Below are 16,174 nucleotides of genomic sequence, written 5' to 3'. Positions count from 1 at the left end.
ACCAGGACCACACAGAATAGTTTCAGTGCCCTAACAAGGCTCTCTGGACTCCACCTCTTCATCCCTCTTTCCCTATCACCCAAGCACCAGGCTCCCACTCACCTTTGTACTAATTCTATAGTTTTACCTTGGCGCTGTGGGTTAATGCGCTGGACTGCAAAGTCAGTTTGAATCTCAAGGTCGGCGGTTCAAGCTCACCAGCCACTCCTTGGAAACCTTGTACAGGGTCACTGTAAGTCGGAACTGACTTGACTGCATTTCACAACACCATGTTTTCCAGAATGTTGTAAAATTGGAATCAAACTGGATGTAGCTTGTTGTTGTTAAGTACTGTAGAATCGGTTCTGACCCATACCGACCCTGTGTAGGATTTCCAAGGAGTGGCTGGTGAGCTTGAACTGCCAATTTGCTGTTCAATCTGACTTTGCAATCCAGAGCATTAACCCACAGTGCCACACCAGGACTCCGGATGTAGTTTGTAAAACATTCACTTAGTTTTTCCTCCCGCTTCCCTTTTTTTTTTTTTAAGGTTTCTTGCCCAGGGGTATTCCTGCCAAGCAAGCAAGATGTGTACCTTGGGATTTACTTTCTGAATCGGTACCTGGAGACAGACTGCTTCCCCCCTGTGTTTCCTATCATGATTCATCAGAACATGAGGTTTGAAAAGGTGATCTTGTCTTTCTTGGGTTCTGCTGTCTGAACAGTCTAATCGGACTCCGTTTTTATAGCATTCTCATTTTTATAAATTTCCTGCTCAAAGAAGAATGTTCCCAAGGCATTTTGTTATTGCTGCTGTTAAATGCCTTCGAATCGGTTCAACAAAACCACCGTTGGCCTATTGGAGGACTCAGTTTTCTGTATCCTTGGTCAGAGCTAAGTTCTGTCAGCCTAGTGCTAAACATTCTATTCTTGAAACTCCCATGGTGCTCTCTAACTGGAGCAGAAAGCCTTTCTGAATGTTCCTGGAGCTGTGAGAGCTGAATAACATTTATGAAAGAGTTTATCAATAAGCTAGCAGACCTTAGAAATCAATCTTTTTAGACCCAGAAGCAAAAAAGCAAAACTAGTATGAAGTTAGCAGTTATACTCATTCCCCTTGGAACTGAACTCCTGTAACAAAACAAGAAGGCCTTTGTTGTTGTTGTTAAGTGCTGTCGTGTCTGTCCCCACTCACAGCGACCCTGTATAGGGTTTCCGAGGAGCGGCTGATGAGTTTGAACTGCTAGCCTTGTAGTTGAAAACAACCTTGCGGTCTATTTAGTGTTTTATCCTATGGCTCTACGCCCAGATTCCAAGAAGGCCTTTGTTTTGTTGTTGGTGTTGTTAAGTGCCGTGGAGTCAGTTCTGACTCAGCAATCCTGTGTAGGGTTTTTCAAGGGCAGCTGGTGAGTTTGAACTGCCGACCAACCTTGCAGTTCAAACCGACCATGCAGTCTAGTGTTTTACCACCCCCAGAGAGTCTTAATGTCATTCCTGTGCTGCTATGGGATAAGCACTTGGCTTCAAGGTCAGTTGGAACTGCAAGACCGGCTGTTCAAACTCACCGGCTGCTCCTCGGAAACCCTACGCAGGGTCAGAGTTGGAACTGACTCGATGGCACTTAACACCATCGTCGCTGGTTTACTGGGCTACAGGATAAAGGCTAGATTCCATTCCAGTGACGAAAGCTGTCAGGGTATTATGAACCCTTTTCCCACCTCAGTATTTATTTGATAGCATATGCATCCAAGGTGTTCCTTTGAGTTTCTGGTTTGGAATATGGAGGTAGAATCCATTTTAGCCTTGATAGGTCTAATGATTTCCCCCCAAAACAGTATCACTGTGGTGGAGGGTAACTCTGGGAGGCTCCAGGGTTGAGCACATCAAGTACCCAGAAAGTGAGGTGTTTGTTTTGTCCCCAAGGGCTGCAGTTGGACAAAATGTTTCCACTTGTCACAGCCTATTAATTTAAATACAGAGTGTAACCAAACTATTTAGATAAGAGAGGAGAGAGATGAATAGTTATCGTCTTGGGGCAGAAGATTAGAATCTAAGGGAACCTACTTCTCCCATTTAGATGTAGGGTAAGCACTGGACCACAAGATCTGTTTGGACCACATGTTGGCTGTTCAAACTCACTAGCCACTCCTTGGAAATCCTATGCAGGTTCACTATGAGTTAGAACTGACTCGTCGGCATTTAACAACAAAACAATGGTGAAAGTGGGTGGTGAAAATGGAGTCTCCCTTCCTTCACGCGGGTGGTGCAGTGGGCTAGTCACTGGGCTGCTAACTGCAAGGTCACTTGGTCAAACCCAACAGCCACTCCAAGGGAGGAAGGTGAAGCTCGCCTACAAAAATTCCAGTCTCAGAAACCCTATTTATAATCATGTGGGTCAGAATGGACTCCTGGCAGGTAGTATGTTGGGTTTGATTTTTTCCCTCTCCCCAAGAATTTTCCTATTCACATATCAATTTTGAATTAGCTTCTGCAGAAGATTTTTAATAACTTGAATAAAAGGTCCAGGATACAGCATCATGGAAGCAGGGTTTTCCCTGTTTACGTGTGTACATGACCTTGGAGTTGTCTGTCTGCCTCCCTGACATGTTAGGAGAAGACAGTAAATGTCACACTCTAGGGACCACATTTGCTTGGTGACAAAACTCTACATTTGAGCTTAACTGACTCAACATGTTGTTGGGTGCCATTGAGTTGGTTCCCACTCATAGCAACCCTGTATAGAAATCCTATAGATTTCTGAGATTGGTGATGACTTTGAACCAATATAGCGTTTATCCTACAGCACCACACCAGGGCTCCTAAAATCACAGTTGAGAGAAATCCTTAGACATGGGGGAAGTAAAGGGTTGCAGTTACTAAAATGATTTAGGGCTCACTCTGCCCCCCACCCCTGCCCCAAATCGTCCACATTTTCACAAAAATAGATTACTGTGGTGGTCATGGTGGTGGTGGTGTGCCATTGAGACAGTTCCTACTCATAGCAACCCTGTATAGGCTTTCCAAGGCTGTAAATCTTTGCGGAGCAGAAAGCCTCATCTCCCTCAGATCGTCTTAGATTACTGTCTTGTTGTTGTTAAGCACTTAACAACAACAACAACATAGGGTTTCCAAGGACAGCTGGTGAATTTGAATTGCCACGCTTGCCACACCAGGACTCCTCAATTCTTGTCCTTAAAGCAGGCTTCGCTTTAGTCCAAAGAGTTGAATTTAACTGTTGTGTGCCGTCCAGTCAATTCCACCTCATGGCGCACCTATATTGTTGCTGTTAAATGCCGTCAAGTCACTTCAGACTCATAGCAACCCTGTATAGGGTTTCAAGGAGTGTCTGGTGAGCTTGAACCACTGAATTTGCAATTCAAGCGACCTTGCAGTCCAGCGCATTAACCCACAGCACCAATATTAACCATACTTAAATTTAAACACCATTTACAACTAACTTTAAGGCCTGGAACCAAATGCAACTTAAAAAGGTTTGTTTCCTAATGGGGTCTAGTGTTCCAGGGGAGGGGCCTGGTCTGCCTTGCATTTTAGGCATATCTTGAACTCTTTTATTTTCAGAACAAATTCTGTAGATTTGTCAGTGGACAGGCATTGCAATGCTTATGCCTCATGGAAAACTTCAAACTTAGCAGCATCTCCCTTTCTTCCTCTTCCTCTCCCTTTACTTCTATATTATTTTTTGTTTTGGGGATTCAGTGGGAGAGTAGGTGCTAGCACCTCTCTTTGGTACGGTAGGCTAAGCACTGGATTGCTAACTGCTTGGTGGGCAGTTCAAATCTGCTAGGCGCTTTTGCAAACACTATATAGGGTTGCTATGCGTTGGAACCAACTTGACGGCACACAACAGCAACAACAACATTCCCCTTTCAGAACTTTAGAGCCCAGCCTATTAGTTGAAACTCTTATTTGCTTGGGATTCCTTGGAGTCCTAGTGTGGTGCTGTAGGATAGTATTGGACTGTTAGCCACGAAGTTGGCTGTTCAAACCTACCAGATGCTCCTATAAAACCCTATATAGGTTGGCTATGAATCGGAACCAACTTGATGGCACTTAACAACAACAATGTTGCTTGGGAAGAGAGGTGTTTCAATCAATTAAAGACAGTTAATGAGTGTCTGTTATATGCAGAATATTTTTCTAGATACTCAAATCAGACTCTGAGGTTGATGTTGTTGTTATTATTAAGTGCCATTTAGTCAGTTCCTGCCCATAGCGACCCTGTAAAGGGTTTCCTAGGAGTGGCTGGTGAGCTTGAACCGCTGCCCTTGTGGTTCAAACCGACTTTCCAGTCCAGCACATTAACTCACAGTAGGACTTAGGTCAGCTGAAGAAATTTGTAACCAGGTGGTTAAATTCAACTACTCGTATTTCCTTGTATTCTGGTAGTGTAGTGCTTACGTATCGGGCTGCTAACCTCAGGGTCAGCAGTTCAAAACTACCAGCTGTTCTGTCGGAGAAAGATGAGGCTTTCTGCTCCCGTAAAGATTCATAGCCTCAGAAACCCTGTACCGGTTTCTGAGTCGGAACCGACTCCACAGTACATAACAACAAAAACAACAAGTATTGTTATGTCCTGTTCATTCATTCTATAAGTGCTTGTTAATGTTTGTCCCTATTATAGGTGCTCCTGTTGAATCCCCAAATATTAGATCTCTGGCCTTTAAGTGTATTAATTATTTAGAAGAATATAATGTATAGTTTCCATCAATACCTAGTAGTAAAACATGTAAATTTATTTCCCGTTTTTTTTTTTTTTACAGGTATTTAAAAATGCAATAGACCCTGGAGCAGTGGCAGACATTTTAGAAGGTAGGGACTCTAAATAATTTCCAACACATTGATAGATACATAAACAGACAGCCCATTGTGTGTGTACGTCACAGATATAAGATGCTGCTATGTTCTAAGCAATGGTATTTCACTGTTTGATCCATTATTTATGTTTAAAAAGCATATGTAAAATTTGAATCATGTTTTTTTGTACAAATTTTTTCTAGGTATTGATGGGATTTGTTAAGTATGGTATGACTTCATTTGTTTATTTACTATGAATTGTGGTTTGGTAGTCTCTGGTAGCATAGTGGTTACGAATCAGGCTGCTAACCTCAAGGTCGGTAGTTTGAAACTACCCGTGGTTCCGTGGGAGAAAGATGAGGCTTTCTGCTCCCGTAAAGATTTACAGCCTCAGAACCCCTGTATGGGGTCGCTGTGAGTCGAAACTGACTCTATGGTACTTAATGGCAACAGTATCTTCATGGGTGTTCCACCTGTTCATCCTTCCCCTCAGTACCACCTCACTCCCAGGCGCCTGGAATGCACGGATATTTTCATTGTCTTTATAGTTTTGCCTTTTCCAGAATGTCATAGAATTGAAATCATGCAGCATGGAAAGTATGTGCTCTTTTCAGACTGACTTTCTTTTTTTTTTAAGTTTAAAAATGAAAATTCACTTCTGATTTGAAGGGAGTAAATAAAATAAAACTGAAATACATTTGCGGCCAGGCTCTACACACAAAGGTGGGGGACAGGCTGGTGTTCTGGCTCTTGTGATCTTGTGACCCCATCCTGCTGTTGCTTTGATGTGTCCTCTTCAGTGTTGGACGATAACATTCACATGTGGAGTAAACATACCTTCAGAAGGGCAAGTTCAAGGGTGAGAATTATGCAGCCTCCATTTGACAAAGGCCTCGTCAGAGTATGCCTGCAATAGCCTAGCATAAGGACTATGATGAGTTAATTCATGGCACCAAGGCTACCAGCTCCTGGCTCACGTGTGGTGATGTTGTTAAGTGACTTTGGTCAGTTTCAACTCATAGCCACCTTGTATAGGGTTTCCAAGGAGCAACTGGTGACCCAGTGCATTGTCCTGCAGTTGTCACATGATGGTGTTTAAGTACATGAAGGATCCAGCCCATGGGGGATTCTTGCAAAACCTTGGTGCTTGGAATACATCTGGAGGTATCTTGGAAGAAACATCTGGCAGTTTCCTTCCAAAAGATCAGAGTCACTGAAAATCATATGGGCTGTTCAGGTTAAAAGGGAAGTTTTCAAGCAAAGATCAAGAAACACTCTCACAAACAAGTATTTATTATCCAAAGCAACTATTTGGTAACAGATAAGAAGATGTTTTAGAAAGAGACCGTATGCCTTTGAACCTTCAGAGACTACCTCCTCTCCCCAGCCCCCTGGTGACCACTGATGTTTTCACTGTCTACAGTTTTGCCTTTTTCAGAAGGTCAGAGTTGGAACTGTGTAGTATGGAGACTTCGCAGACTGGTTTCTTTCACTTAATCTTGTTGATAAGTACTGCTGAGTTGGTTCTGACTCCTAGTGACCCTGTATAGGGTTTCCGAGGAGCAGCTGATGAGTTTGAACTGCCAACCTTGGCACACCACACCAGAATTCCCGGAGCCTGTGTTGTTAAGTGCCATCGCGTCCATTCCGACTCACAGAGACTCTGTAATCGGGTTTCTGACGAGCGCCTGGTTTGAACCACTGACCTAGCAGTTAGCAACACAGTGCTTATCCCACAATGCTTCATGGCTTGGTAGCTCATTTCTTATTATCACAGAATAATCATGAAGAACGTTGTTGTTCTTAAGTGCTGTTGAGTTGGTTCTGACTCATAGGGACCCTGTAGGGGGTTTCCAAGGAGCGACTGGTGGGTTTGAACTGTAGACCTTGCAGTTAGCTAGCTATCCAGTGCTTATCCTACAGCATCACACCAGGGCTCCTCAGGAAGAATATGACCCTTCTAATTCATCAAAATAATTGTTTTAAAAAGACCGTGTTCTGTAGATCAGTTTTAGGTTTATGGAAACACTGTATGAAAGTACAGACTTCCCACAGACCTCTCTCCCTCCTGCACAAAACACAACAGAAACACTGAACCTGTTGCCATGGTGTTCAAGTCTGACTCAGCGTCTCAGGATAAGACAGCAAAGAACAGCCCCCTTGGGTTTCCAAAGCTGTAACTCTTTATGGATAACAGCCACACAATTTCTTCCATGAAGCAGCCAGTGAATGGGTTCCAAAGGCTGACCTTTGTCTTGGTTAGTGGTCAAGCTCATAACCACTGGCCACGTGGGCTCCTTCTGCCTGCAGTTTCTCCTGTTCTTAGCATTTTCCTGTTACAATGGATAAACTGAACTATGGTTTACATCCGGGTTCTCTCTGTGCTGTATAGCACTATGGGTTTGAACCAGTGCATCGCATGTAGCCACCATCACAGGACCACAGAGAAGTGTTTCACTGCTGGAAAAGTGGCCTGGCCTCTACCTGTCCGTCCCTCCTCTCCTCAGGCCCCGGACAATCTCTGACCTTCTCATTTCCTCTAGTTTTGCCTTTCCAGAATTGGGCTCACTCGCTTGCAGCATTTTGGTCCTGACTTCTTTCAGTCTGGGAAGAGTATGCACTCACGGTCAGACTCAGAGATTCTCAAGCCCCTAACGGTGTCCATGCCACCATGGACCCACCCCAGTAGCTCAACCCACCTTTTGACCCCCAGTGTTTCCAGATGCCCACTAAAGAAAATCAGCAGGAAGACTTAGTGCCTTCTCACTAACTGTCCTCTCAGCCCTGGGACTGAGCTTTTCCCCCCCACGAGGAGCCCTGGTCGTGTAGGGGGCTGTGTGTTGAGCTGCTATCTTCTAGCTCAGCAGCCTCACCGCAGGAAAACGAAGAGGCTTTCTGCTCTCATAACAGTGCACAGCCTCAGAAACCTTCTGCAGAGTCACTGTGAATTGGAACCGACTCCACAGCGCACAGCAACAACCAAGAAACCCCAGGAAAGCTCAAAGGTGCCCGCTACACGAGTAGAGAGACAGGTTGCATTGTATACCCAGTGGAGCATTGGAAATGGTAAAACTTCTATCCCAGGCTTATCTGGAAGCGAAAAGAACAGGAGAGTAGGCATCATCATGTAGGAGGGAATACAGGTGACTAGGGACCAATTACTGTGCTTGGTTTGACTGTTTGTAAGCTTTTAAGATCCCACGCACTAGGTTTCCAACTAGGAAGTAGAACAGAAGTAGTAAACACATCATTAAGCCTATTAACCAGGATGTCCCATAAAACCATCCATGACTTTAACCTTCCAAACCAAGAAACCAAATCACATTAAGGTGTTTGCTTATCCATGGTAGCCTCAGAAGCTACTCCCCGCACCTCTTTTGGTTGTTATTGTAAATGTACATATTACATGACTTTTGACAATCCAACTTTTTACAAGTGTGCAACTTAACTGACAGCAATGACAACAAGTGGCTGTGTGGTCCTACCCTTAGTCAATGGGATGTGCCCGTCATCACGAACTCATTCTAATCAACCTTGCTACCGATTTTTAATAAAGTATGCATTTAATGCTCCTCCTCATCTTTCTTTCTATCAGCGACTACCATTCCTTTGTAGGGCTGTACCACAGTTTGTTTACCCATTTACCTTTTGAAGAACGTCTTGAAGGATTCCAGTTTAGGGCAACTATGAATAAAGCTGCTATAAACATTCATGTGTAGTTTTTTAAACTGGACATAAGTTTTCAACTCCTTGGGGTGAATCCCTAGGAGTACAATTGTGGGATGGCATAGGAGGCCTGTGTTTAGCTTTATAAGATGCTGTCAAACTGTCTTCTAAAGTGGCCGTACCATTTGGCATTCCTACCAAATGTATAGTCTATCTTTTCTTCTGTTGCTGGACATTTACGCTGTGTCTGTCCTTTTGCTATTGTGAACAGTGCTGCAACATTCATGGGTATGCAGATGACTATTTCCACGATGACTCTGATTTCTCTAGGATATATACCAAGTAGAGTGATTGCTGGGTCAGAGGGTATTTCTGCCTTCAACTTTTTAAGGAAGCACTATATACTGTTTCCACAGTCCCCTAGCACTATATGAGGGCTCTAGTCTCTCCACACCCTTGCCAGCTTTTTCAATTTTTTGCACTTTGCTATTATTACATTGGGTTGAGATGATACCTGATTGTTGGTTAGATTTGTATCTTTCTAATGGCTAATGGCTAAAAAATATGTCAAACCTCGGGTTGCAATATTGAAAGATTCTATGGGAAAAATATTGAATGATGCAGGGACCATCAAAAGAAAACGGAAGGAATATACAGAGTTCACTATACCAAAAAGAATTGTCAATGTTCAATCATTTGAAGAGGTAGCATATGACCAAGAAGTGATGATATGGAGGGAAGAGGTCCAAGATGCACTAAAAGTACTGGTAAAACAAGGCTTCAGGAATTGTTGTTAAGGGCTGTTGAGTGGGTTCCGTCTCATAGTGACCCTATATAGGGTTTCGAGTTTGAACCGATCTTGCAGTTCAAACAGACCTTGCGGTCCAGTGCTTAGCCTATAGAATCACACCAGGACCCCTCATAGACTCCTTCAATACTGCAAGTTGAAGCTTGATTTTTTTTTCTTCAGTCTTTCAGTTTGAGAAACACTAAGTGTGTTCCTTTCTTTTGGTTTTCTAACTCCAGGTCTTTGCACATTTCATTACAATGTTTGTCTGCTCGAGTTGCCCCTTGAAATTTTCTATTCAGCTCTTTTCCCTCCTCATGGCTTCCATTTCCTGTAGCATCTCGTGACTGGAGAACAAGTTTCAGATTCCCTTCTGACATCCATTGTGGTCTTTTCCTTCTTATTGATGACCTTTTACCTTTCTCGTGTATGTTGTTTATGATGTCATTCCACAGCTTTCTTGTTCTTCAGTCATTAATATCTAATGCATCAAATCTGCTCTTGAGATGATCTCTAAATTCAGGATCATGTTTTGGCTCTTGAGAACTTGTTTTAATTTTCTTCAGCTATGTTGTTGTTATGTGCCGTGGCATCATAGCGACCCTGTACAGGGTTTCCAAGGCTGTAAATCTTTACCGGAGCATAAAGCCTCATCTTTCTCACGCGGAACAGCTGGTAGTTTCAAACTGCTGACCTTGTGGTTCACAGCCCGAATCGTAACCACTGCGCTACCAGAGCTCCTTTCTTCAGGTATAGCCTTACTTAATTATGAGAAACTGACTATCTAAATTCACAATTTTCCCCTGGCCTTATTTTGACTGATGATATTTTACTTCTCCATTGTCTCTTCCCATAGTTATAGTCAATTTGACATATGTGTATTCCCTCTGGTGAATTCCAGGTATATAATCGCCTTCTATGTTGCTTAAAAAAAAATATTTGCAATGAAGAGAAGTCATTGGTCTTGCAAAATTCTATCATGTGATTGCCAGCATTGTTTCTATCACCAAGGTCATATTTTCCAACTACTTATTTTTTCTCTTTGTTTCCAACTTTTGCGTTCCAATCATCAATAATTACGCATATTGACTGCATATTTGATCAGTTTCAGACTGAAGAAGTTGATAGACTGCTTCAATTTCATCTTCATTGACTTCAGTGGTTGGGTGTATAAGTTAACAACAACAACCAAGTCATAGCAACTCACAAGCCACTTACAGTTTGACAAGCTGACAAACAAGTGGTGGACCACTGGTGTGTTGTTGTTAAGTCCGGTCCAGTTGGTTCTGACTTCTGTGACCCTGTATAGGGTTCCCAAGGGGCAGCTGGTGAGTTTGAATCACCAACCTTGTGGTTAGAAGTCCAGTGCTTATCATACAGTGCACATGCATTTGTTATTCATAATAATAATAATTGTGATTATTCATAAATTATCACTGGACTGTTAATCACAAGGTCAGCAGTTCAAATCCATCAGCTGCTCCTTGGACACCCTATACAGGATTGCTATGATTCGAAACAGACTCGACGGCACTTAACAACAACAACAATACAAATGGGATGTTATGGAAGTTCTCAACTTGGCAATTGAGGAAAAACTGTTTCTAAACTATTAAAATCTTATTTTTGTCTTTTTCAGGCTTCTTAACCAGGTTTGAATTAATCCAGCTACTGCCTCCAGGTAATGTGTCATGAATGAATTCCTAACTGACATTATTGTTATTTTAAAAGGGTTTGGGCACAAAAACTGGAAACTAGTATTTAAAAGTTGTTCGTTCCATAACAAACACATCTTCATTATTTTACTAAGTCCTCTACTGACTTGACTCTGTTTTCTCAAGAGCCATTGTAGGTGTTTGGAGGCAGTGTTCATGAGGTGACTAGGCTCTAAGCTTCCCACTAAAAAAACAGCTTTAGCTGATTCTTACCAAAGACACTTTTGAGACGTGGCTCAACTTTTTTCCTGTGTTTGGCATTTGGCTGTGTTCTAATTTGTGGTCAGTGTGTGTGCACTCATGTGTGTGTGTGAAGCCCCAATCCTTCCTCTTTGTCCCATTCTAGAACAGGGTTGGCATATGACAACTCCCAGACCAGACTGGCCCGAACGAAGTTGGTTTCTGTATGGCTCACATGCTAAGGGAGTCCTGCTATGCTGCTATGGGATAAGCACAGTATTGCTAGCCGCAGGGTTGGTGGTTCAAACCCACCAGCCACTCCTTGGAAACCCCATACAAGGTCTCTATGAGATGGGACCAACTCCACAACATTTGATAGCAACAACAACTCACGCTAACAATGACTTAAAAAAGAAAAAAAAAAGATAAAATTCACATATCATAAAATGCACCATTTTAAAGTGTGCAATACACTGATTTTTTCGGTATGGGTTGCACCTCAATATGTTGTTGTTATGTGCTGTGGAGTCGGTTCCAACCCATAGTGACCCTGTACAGGGTTTCCGAGGCTGTAAATCTTTACGGAAGCAGAAAGCCTCATCTTTCTCCCGTGGAACAGCTGGTAGTTTCGAACTGCTGACCCTGAGGTTCGCAGCCTGATACGTAACCACTTCGCTGCTCACCTCAATATAAAGACATAAAAATCCTCACCACTGGCCAATAAACAACATCCATATAGTTGGAGAAAAGATTGGTTGCCAAAGACTTCATTTTGTTCAGATCAACCATCAGCACTCATGGAAGCAGCAGTCAAGAAATCAAATGATGTATTACATTGGGTAAATCTACTGCACAGGATCTCTTTAAAGAGTTAACGAGCAAAGATGTCTGTTTGAGGACTAAGGTGTGCCTGATCCAAGCCCTAGTATTTTCAATAACCTCATATGCATGTGAAAGTTGGACAGTGAATAAGGAAGACCGTAAAAGAATTGATGCATTTGAGTTATGGTGCTGGAGGAGAATATTGAAAGTGCTACAGACTGCCAAAAGAACCAACAAATTTGTGTTGGAAGAAGTGCAGCCAGAATGCTTCTCAGAAGCTAGGATGGTGAGACTTCATCTGTCATACTTTGGACATGTTATCAGGAGAGACCAGTTCCTGGAAAAGGACATCATAGTTGGTAAAGTGGAAGGTCGGTGAAGAAGGGAAAGACCCCCAATGAGAGATGAGTTGGCACGGTGGCAGCAGCACTGGGCTGAAGCATAGCAATGATTCTGAGGTTGGCACAGGACTGGGCACTGTTTCGCTCTGTTATGCTTAAGGTTGCTATGAGTCTGCACCAACTCAATGGCACCAAACAACACTTGCAGCTATCTCTGTGACCCAGTTCCAGAACACAGTCATTATTCTACAAAGAAAACCCCAAATCCATGAGCCACCATGCCCCATCTCCACCCCTTCATCCCCTGGAGCCACTGGTCTCCTTTCTGTCTCTTGTTCTGAAAAGTTCCTAGAAATAAATGATAGAATATGTGACTTTCGGTGCCAAATTGTTTTTGTACTTTTAAATGATTGTTGTTGACTTGGTTCTGACTCATAGCGACCCTGTATAGGGTTTCTGAGGGGTGGCTGATGAGTTTGAACCGCTGACCTTGCAGTTCAAATCGATCTCGAGGCCGAGTGCTTATTCTACAACTCTACAAAAGGAGAGTGTTGAGCAACACACAAAAATGATATGAAATTCAGCTTTTTTTGTCCGTAAGTGAGGTGTTATTGGAACACAATCATCTTTATTCCTTAAGTATTATCTACCTATGCCCTTAGAGTCCTGGTGTAGCGCTGCAGGATGGGCACCAGACTGCTAACCCATCAGCCGCTCCTTGGATAGCCTATATAGAGTCACTGTGAGTCAGAACTGACTCCATGGCACTTAACAACAATCACAACCTGGATGTTTTTGCTTTTGTAGTTGTGACCATAGGTTTTGAAATCCAAGACATCCACACCCTGCTCTTTACAGAAAAGCGTGACTCCCGTGGTAGAACCTGGGACTTCAGGGTGAAACTGCGCTGCGTTCTTTACTTAGTCCTTGTTGGAGATGTGTAAGACCCGAGCTGCTGAGACAGGCACCGATGTCACAAATAATCACCCAGTGTGGCTGATTATAGGGTGTTCTTAAAACTGTCTCCATGTGAGAAAGAAGAAGGCGAGAGAAAGAGAAACTGTTTTCATGAGAAGCACAGAGAGAAGGAATACATCTAAGGCCCAAACCCATTTCCTTCTATTCTCTTCTCAAATTTCTTAGGATACTGCCTGTTGATGGGCATTTAGGTTGTTTCCATTTTTTGTGAGTATGCGTGTTTTGTTTTTTCTTTTGACTGTTGCATGTTGTTGTTAAATGTTTTTGAGTTGGTTCCAACTCATAGAAACCCTGTACAGGGTTTCCGAGGAGTGGCTGGTAGGTTTTCAGCTGGCTACCTTGTGGTTCAAACAGACCTGGTGGTCGAGTTCTTATCCTACAGCGCTACACTAGGACTGTAGCATGTTGTTAAGTGCCGTGGAGTCAGTTCTGACTCATAGAGACCCTGTATAGGATTTCGCTGGTGAGCTTGAACTGCTGACCTTGAGATTCAAATCGACTTTGCAGTCCAGTGCATTAGCCCACAGTGCCACACCAGAACTCGTACTGTTTGTTGCATAGTGGCTTTTAATGAGTTTCACAGCCCCTTCTCACTGTGAAGACCCCTGAATACGGGTAAGGACGCCCTCTAGTGGAGTAGAGTGGACCCAAGAGTCAATAGTTAATCTTTTTCTTCTTTTTAAAAATAATACTTTACTGTGTTTTCAGTGAGTTTACACAGAAAACTAGGTTCCCATGTAACAATCACTACACTTGAACACACTTCAGAGCACCTGGTGTGGCGCTGTAGGCTAAACACTGGATTGCTAACTGTAATGTTGACAGTTCAAACCCACCAGCCACTCCTCAGAAACTATAGAGTCACTAGGAGTTAGAATCAACTCCATGGCACAACAACAGCACAAATTGTTCAGTGATACACTAGTTACATTTTTACAACATGTCAACATTTTCACTAACTCCATTCTGGTTGTTGGGTTTCCTTCTAGTAATCTTCTTTTCCTGCCCCCTTTAAAAAAAACAACACCCACTGCTAGTGAGTTGGTTCCAGTTCAGAGCCACCCTCCAGGGAACAAGAAGAGCTGTTTCTTGGGGTTTCTGAGACTCTAAATCTTTACAAGAGCAGATTTACAACCTCCTCATTCCCCCTTGGAGCAGCTGGTGGATCTGAACTGCCAACCATGAAATTAGCAACACTCCCCATGTTTAACTCATTGCTTCCCAGGGCTCCTTTCTGCAGGCTATCTTTTCTTTTTTTGCTTAAGAGCAATTGTTTGGACATTTGGCTATATATATTGTTGTTGTTATATGCCCTGGAGTCGGTTCTGACTCATAGTGACCCTGTACAGTGTTTCTTAGGCTTTAAATCTTTATGGGAGCAGAAAGCCTCATCTTTCTCCCACGGAACAGCTGGTAGTTTCGAACTGCTGACCTTGTGGTTCGCAGCGCGATTCGTAACTACTATGCTACCAGAGCTCCATATATATATATATACTCCTAGTGTGGTGCTGTGGGTTAATGCACCAGATTGCAAAGCTGTTTGAACTGCAAGGTTGGTGGTTCAAGCTCCCAGCTGTTCCTCGGAAACCCTATACAGGGTCACTAAATACACAATTACCTACTTTATTGAAGCAATAAGCATTTGCATTACACTTCTTTGGCATTTTTTTTTTTTTTTTTGCCATTTGAACCATTTTTAAGTGTACAATTTAGTGACATTAATTACATTCACCAAGTTACGCAGTCATCATTCTCTCCATTTGCAACATGATTCATCACCCCAACCAGAAGCTCAGCACCCCAAGAGCAGTAGCTCCCTCTAGTGGACTCTAATCTCCATGCAGCGGCTTATTCCAGATACTTCATTTAGATGGGATGGCACCTGGCTTGTCCTAATTTTACTCAGCACCATGTTTTCTGTGTCAGAACGTCATTTCTCATGGTGGCTGATCAGCATTCCACTATGTGGAAAGACGAAATAGTGTTCATCCATTCACTTATTCATGGGCACTTTTCAGTCCACCAACCTGGTGCTGTTTTGAATATCTAATCGTTTAATTGTGTAGGAGTCTTGGTGTGGTGCTGTGGGCTAATGCATCAGACTGCAAAGTCGTTTGAACTGCAAGGTTGGTGGTTCAAGCTCACCAGCTGCTCCTTGGAAACCCTATACAGGGTCACTGTGGGTCGGAATCGACTTGACAGCACTTCACAACAATAACAACAATCGTTTAAAGGAGTCCTGGTGTGGTGTTGTGGGTTAATGTGCTAGACTGCAAGGTTGGTTTGAACTGCAAGGTTGGTGATTCAAGCTCAGCAGTCGCTCCTTGGAAATCCGCTATGGGTCGGAACCGACTCGACGGCACTTAACAACAACATCAAATCATTTAAACCATCATATGGATTTTTTGAAGGATCACAGTACTCAAGGGTGATACTCTTTATTTTATGAGCCAATATATTTAGCTGTTGGTGACTTCGGGATAGTTTTGGTTCAAGGTTTGAAGAGTATTTCCCGGTGTAGTTGACCTTATGAGTCCTCTACTCTCAGCCAGTCCAGTTAGTCTGGACGTTTAACAAGTTGAGTTCTGTTCCACACTTTCTCCTGGTCTCTCAGGACTCGTCTGTTGTGTGCAGTTCTTCCTCTGCCTCTTGGTTGTCAGGTAGATGCAGCCTCTGGAGACAGATGAGAATCCCATCTCAGTACATCTAGGGACACACACTATTGTGTTGTTGTGAAGTGCATTCACATTGGTTCCGACTCATAGTTATTTAGGATTTTAAAGACATGGCTGGTGGGTTTGAACCGCTGACTTGTGTTTAGCAGTCCAGTGTTTATCCTACAGTGTCGCACTCCGCTGTTAGATAAGTTATTGTTTTCTTAAGCAGGTGAA

The 16,174-nt window shown here is 43.0% G+C and overlaps 1 protein-coding gene across 1 annotated transcript in view; it reads left to right on the top strand.

Annotated features, from left to right (window-relative positions):
• The window catches only part of SPATA6L (spermatogenesis associated 6-like), a 67,075-nt gene that overhangs the window by 7,425 nt on the left and 43,476 nt on the right, over window positions 1–16,174 (top strand). Inside the window, exons 2-3 of the mRNA XM_006863836.1 lie at window positions 530–667; window positions 4,761–4,809. Coding sequence (XP_006863898.1) covers window positions 530–667; window positions 4,761–4,809 — 187 coding nt within the window. The remainder of the gene's footprint in view (window positions 1–529; window positions 668–4,760; window positions 4,810–16,174) is intronic.

Source organism: Chrysochloris asiatica, unplaced genomic scaffold, assembly GCF_000296735.1.
Source record: "Chrysochloris asiatica unplaced genomic scaffold, ChrAsi1.0 scaffold00056, whole genome shotgun sequence".
Classification (NCBI taxonomy): Eukaryota; Metazoa; Chordata; class Mammalia; order Afrosoricida; family Chrysochloridae; genus Chrysochloris; species Chrysochloris asiatica.
This window is presented reverse-complemented; position numbering and strand designations above follow the sequence as displayed.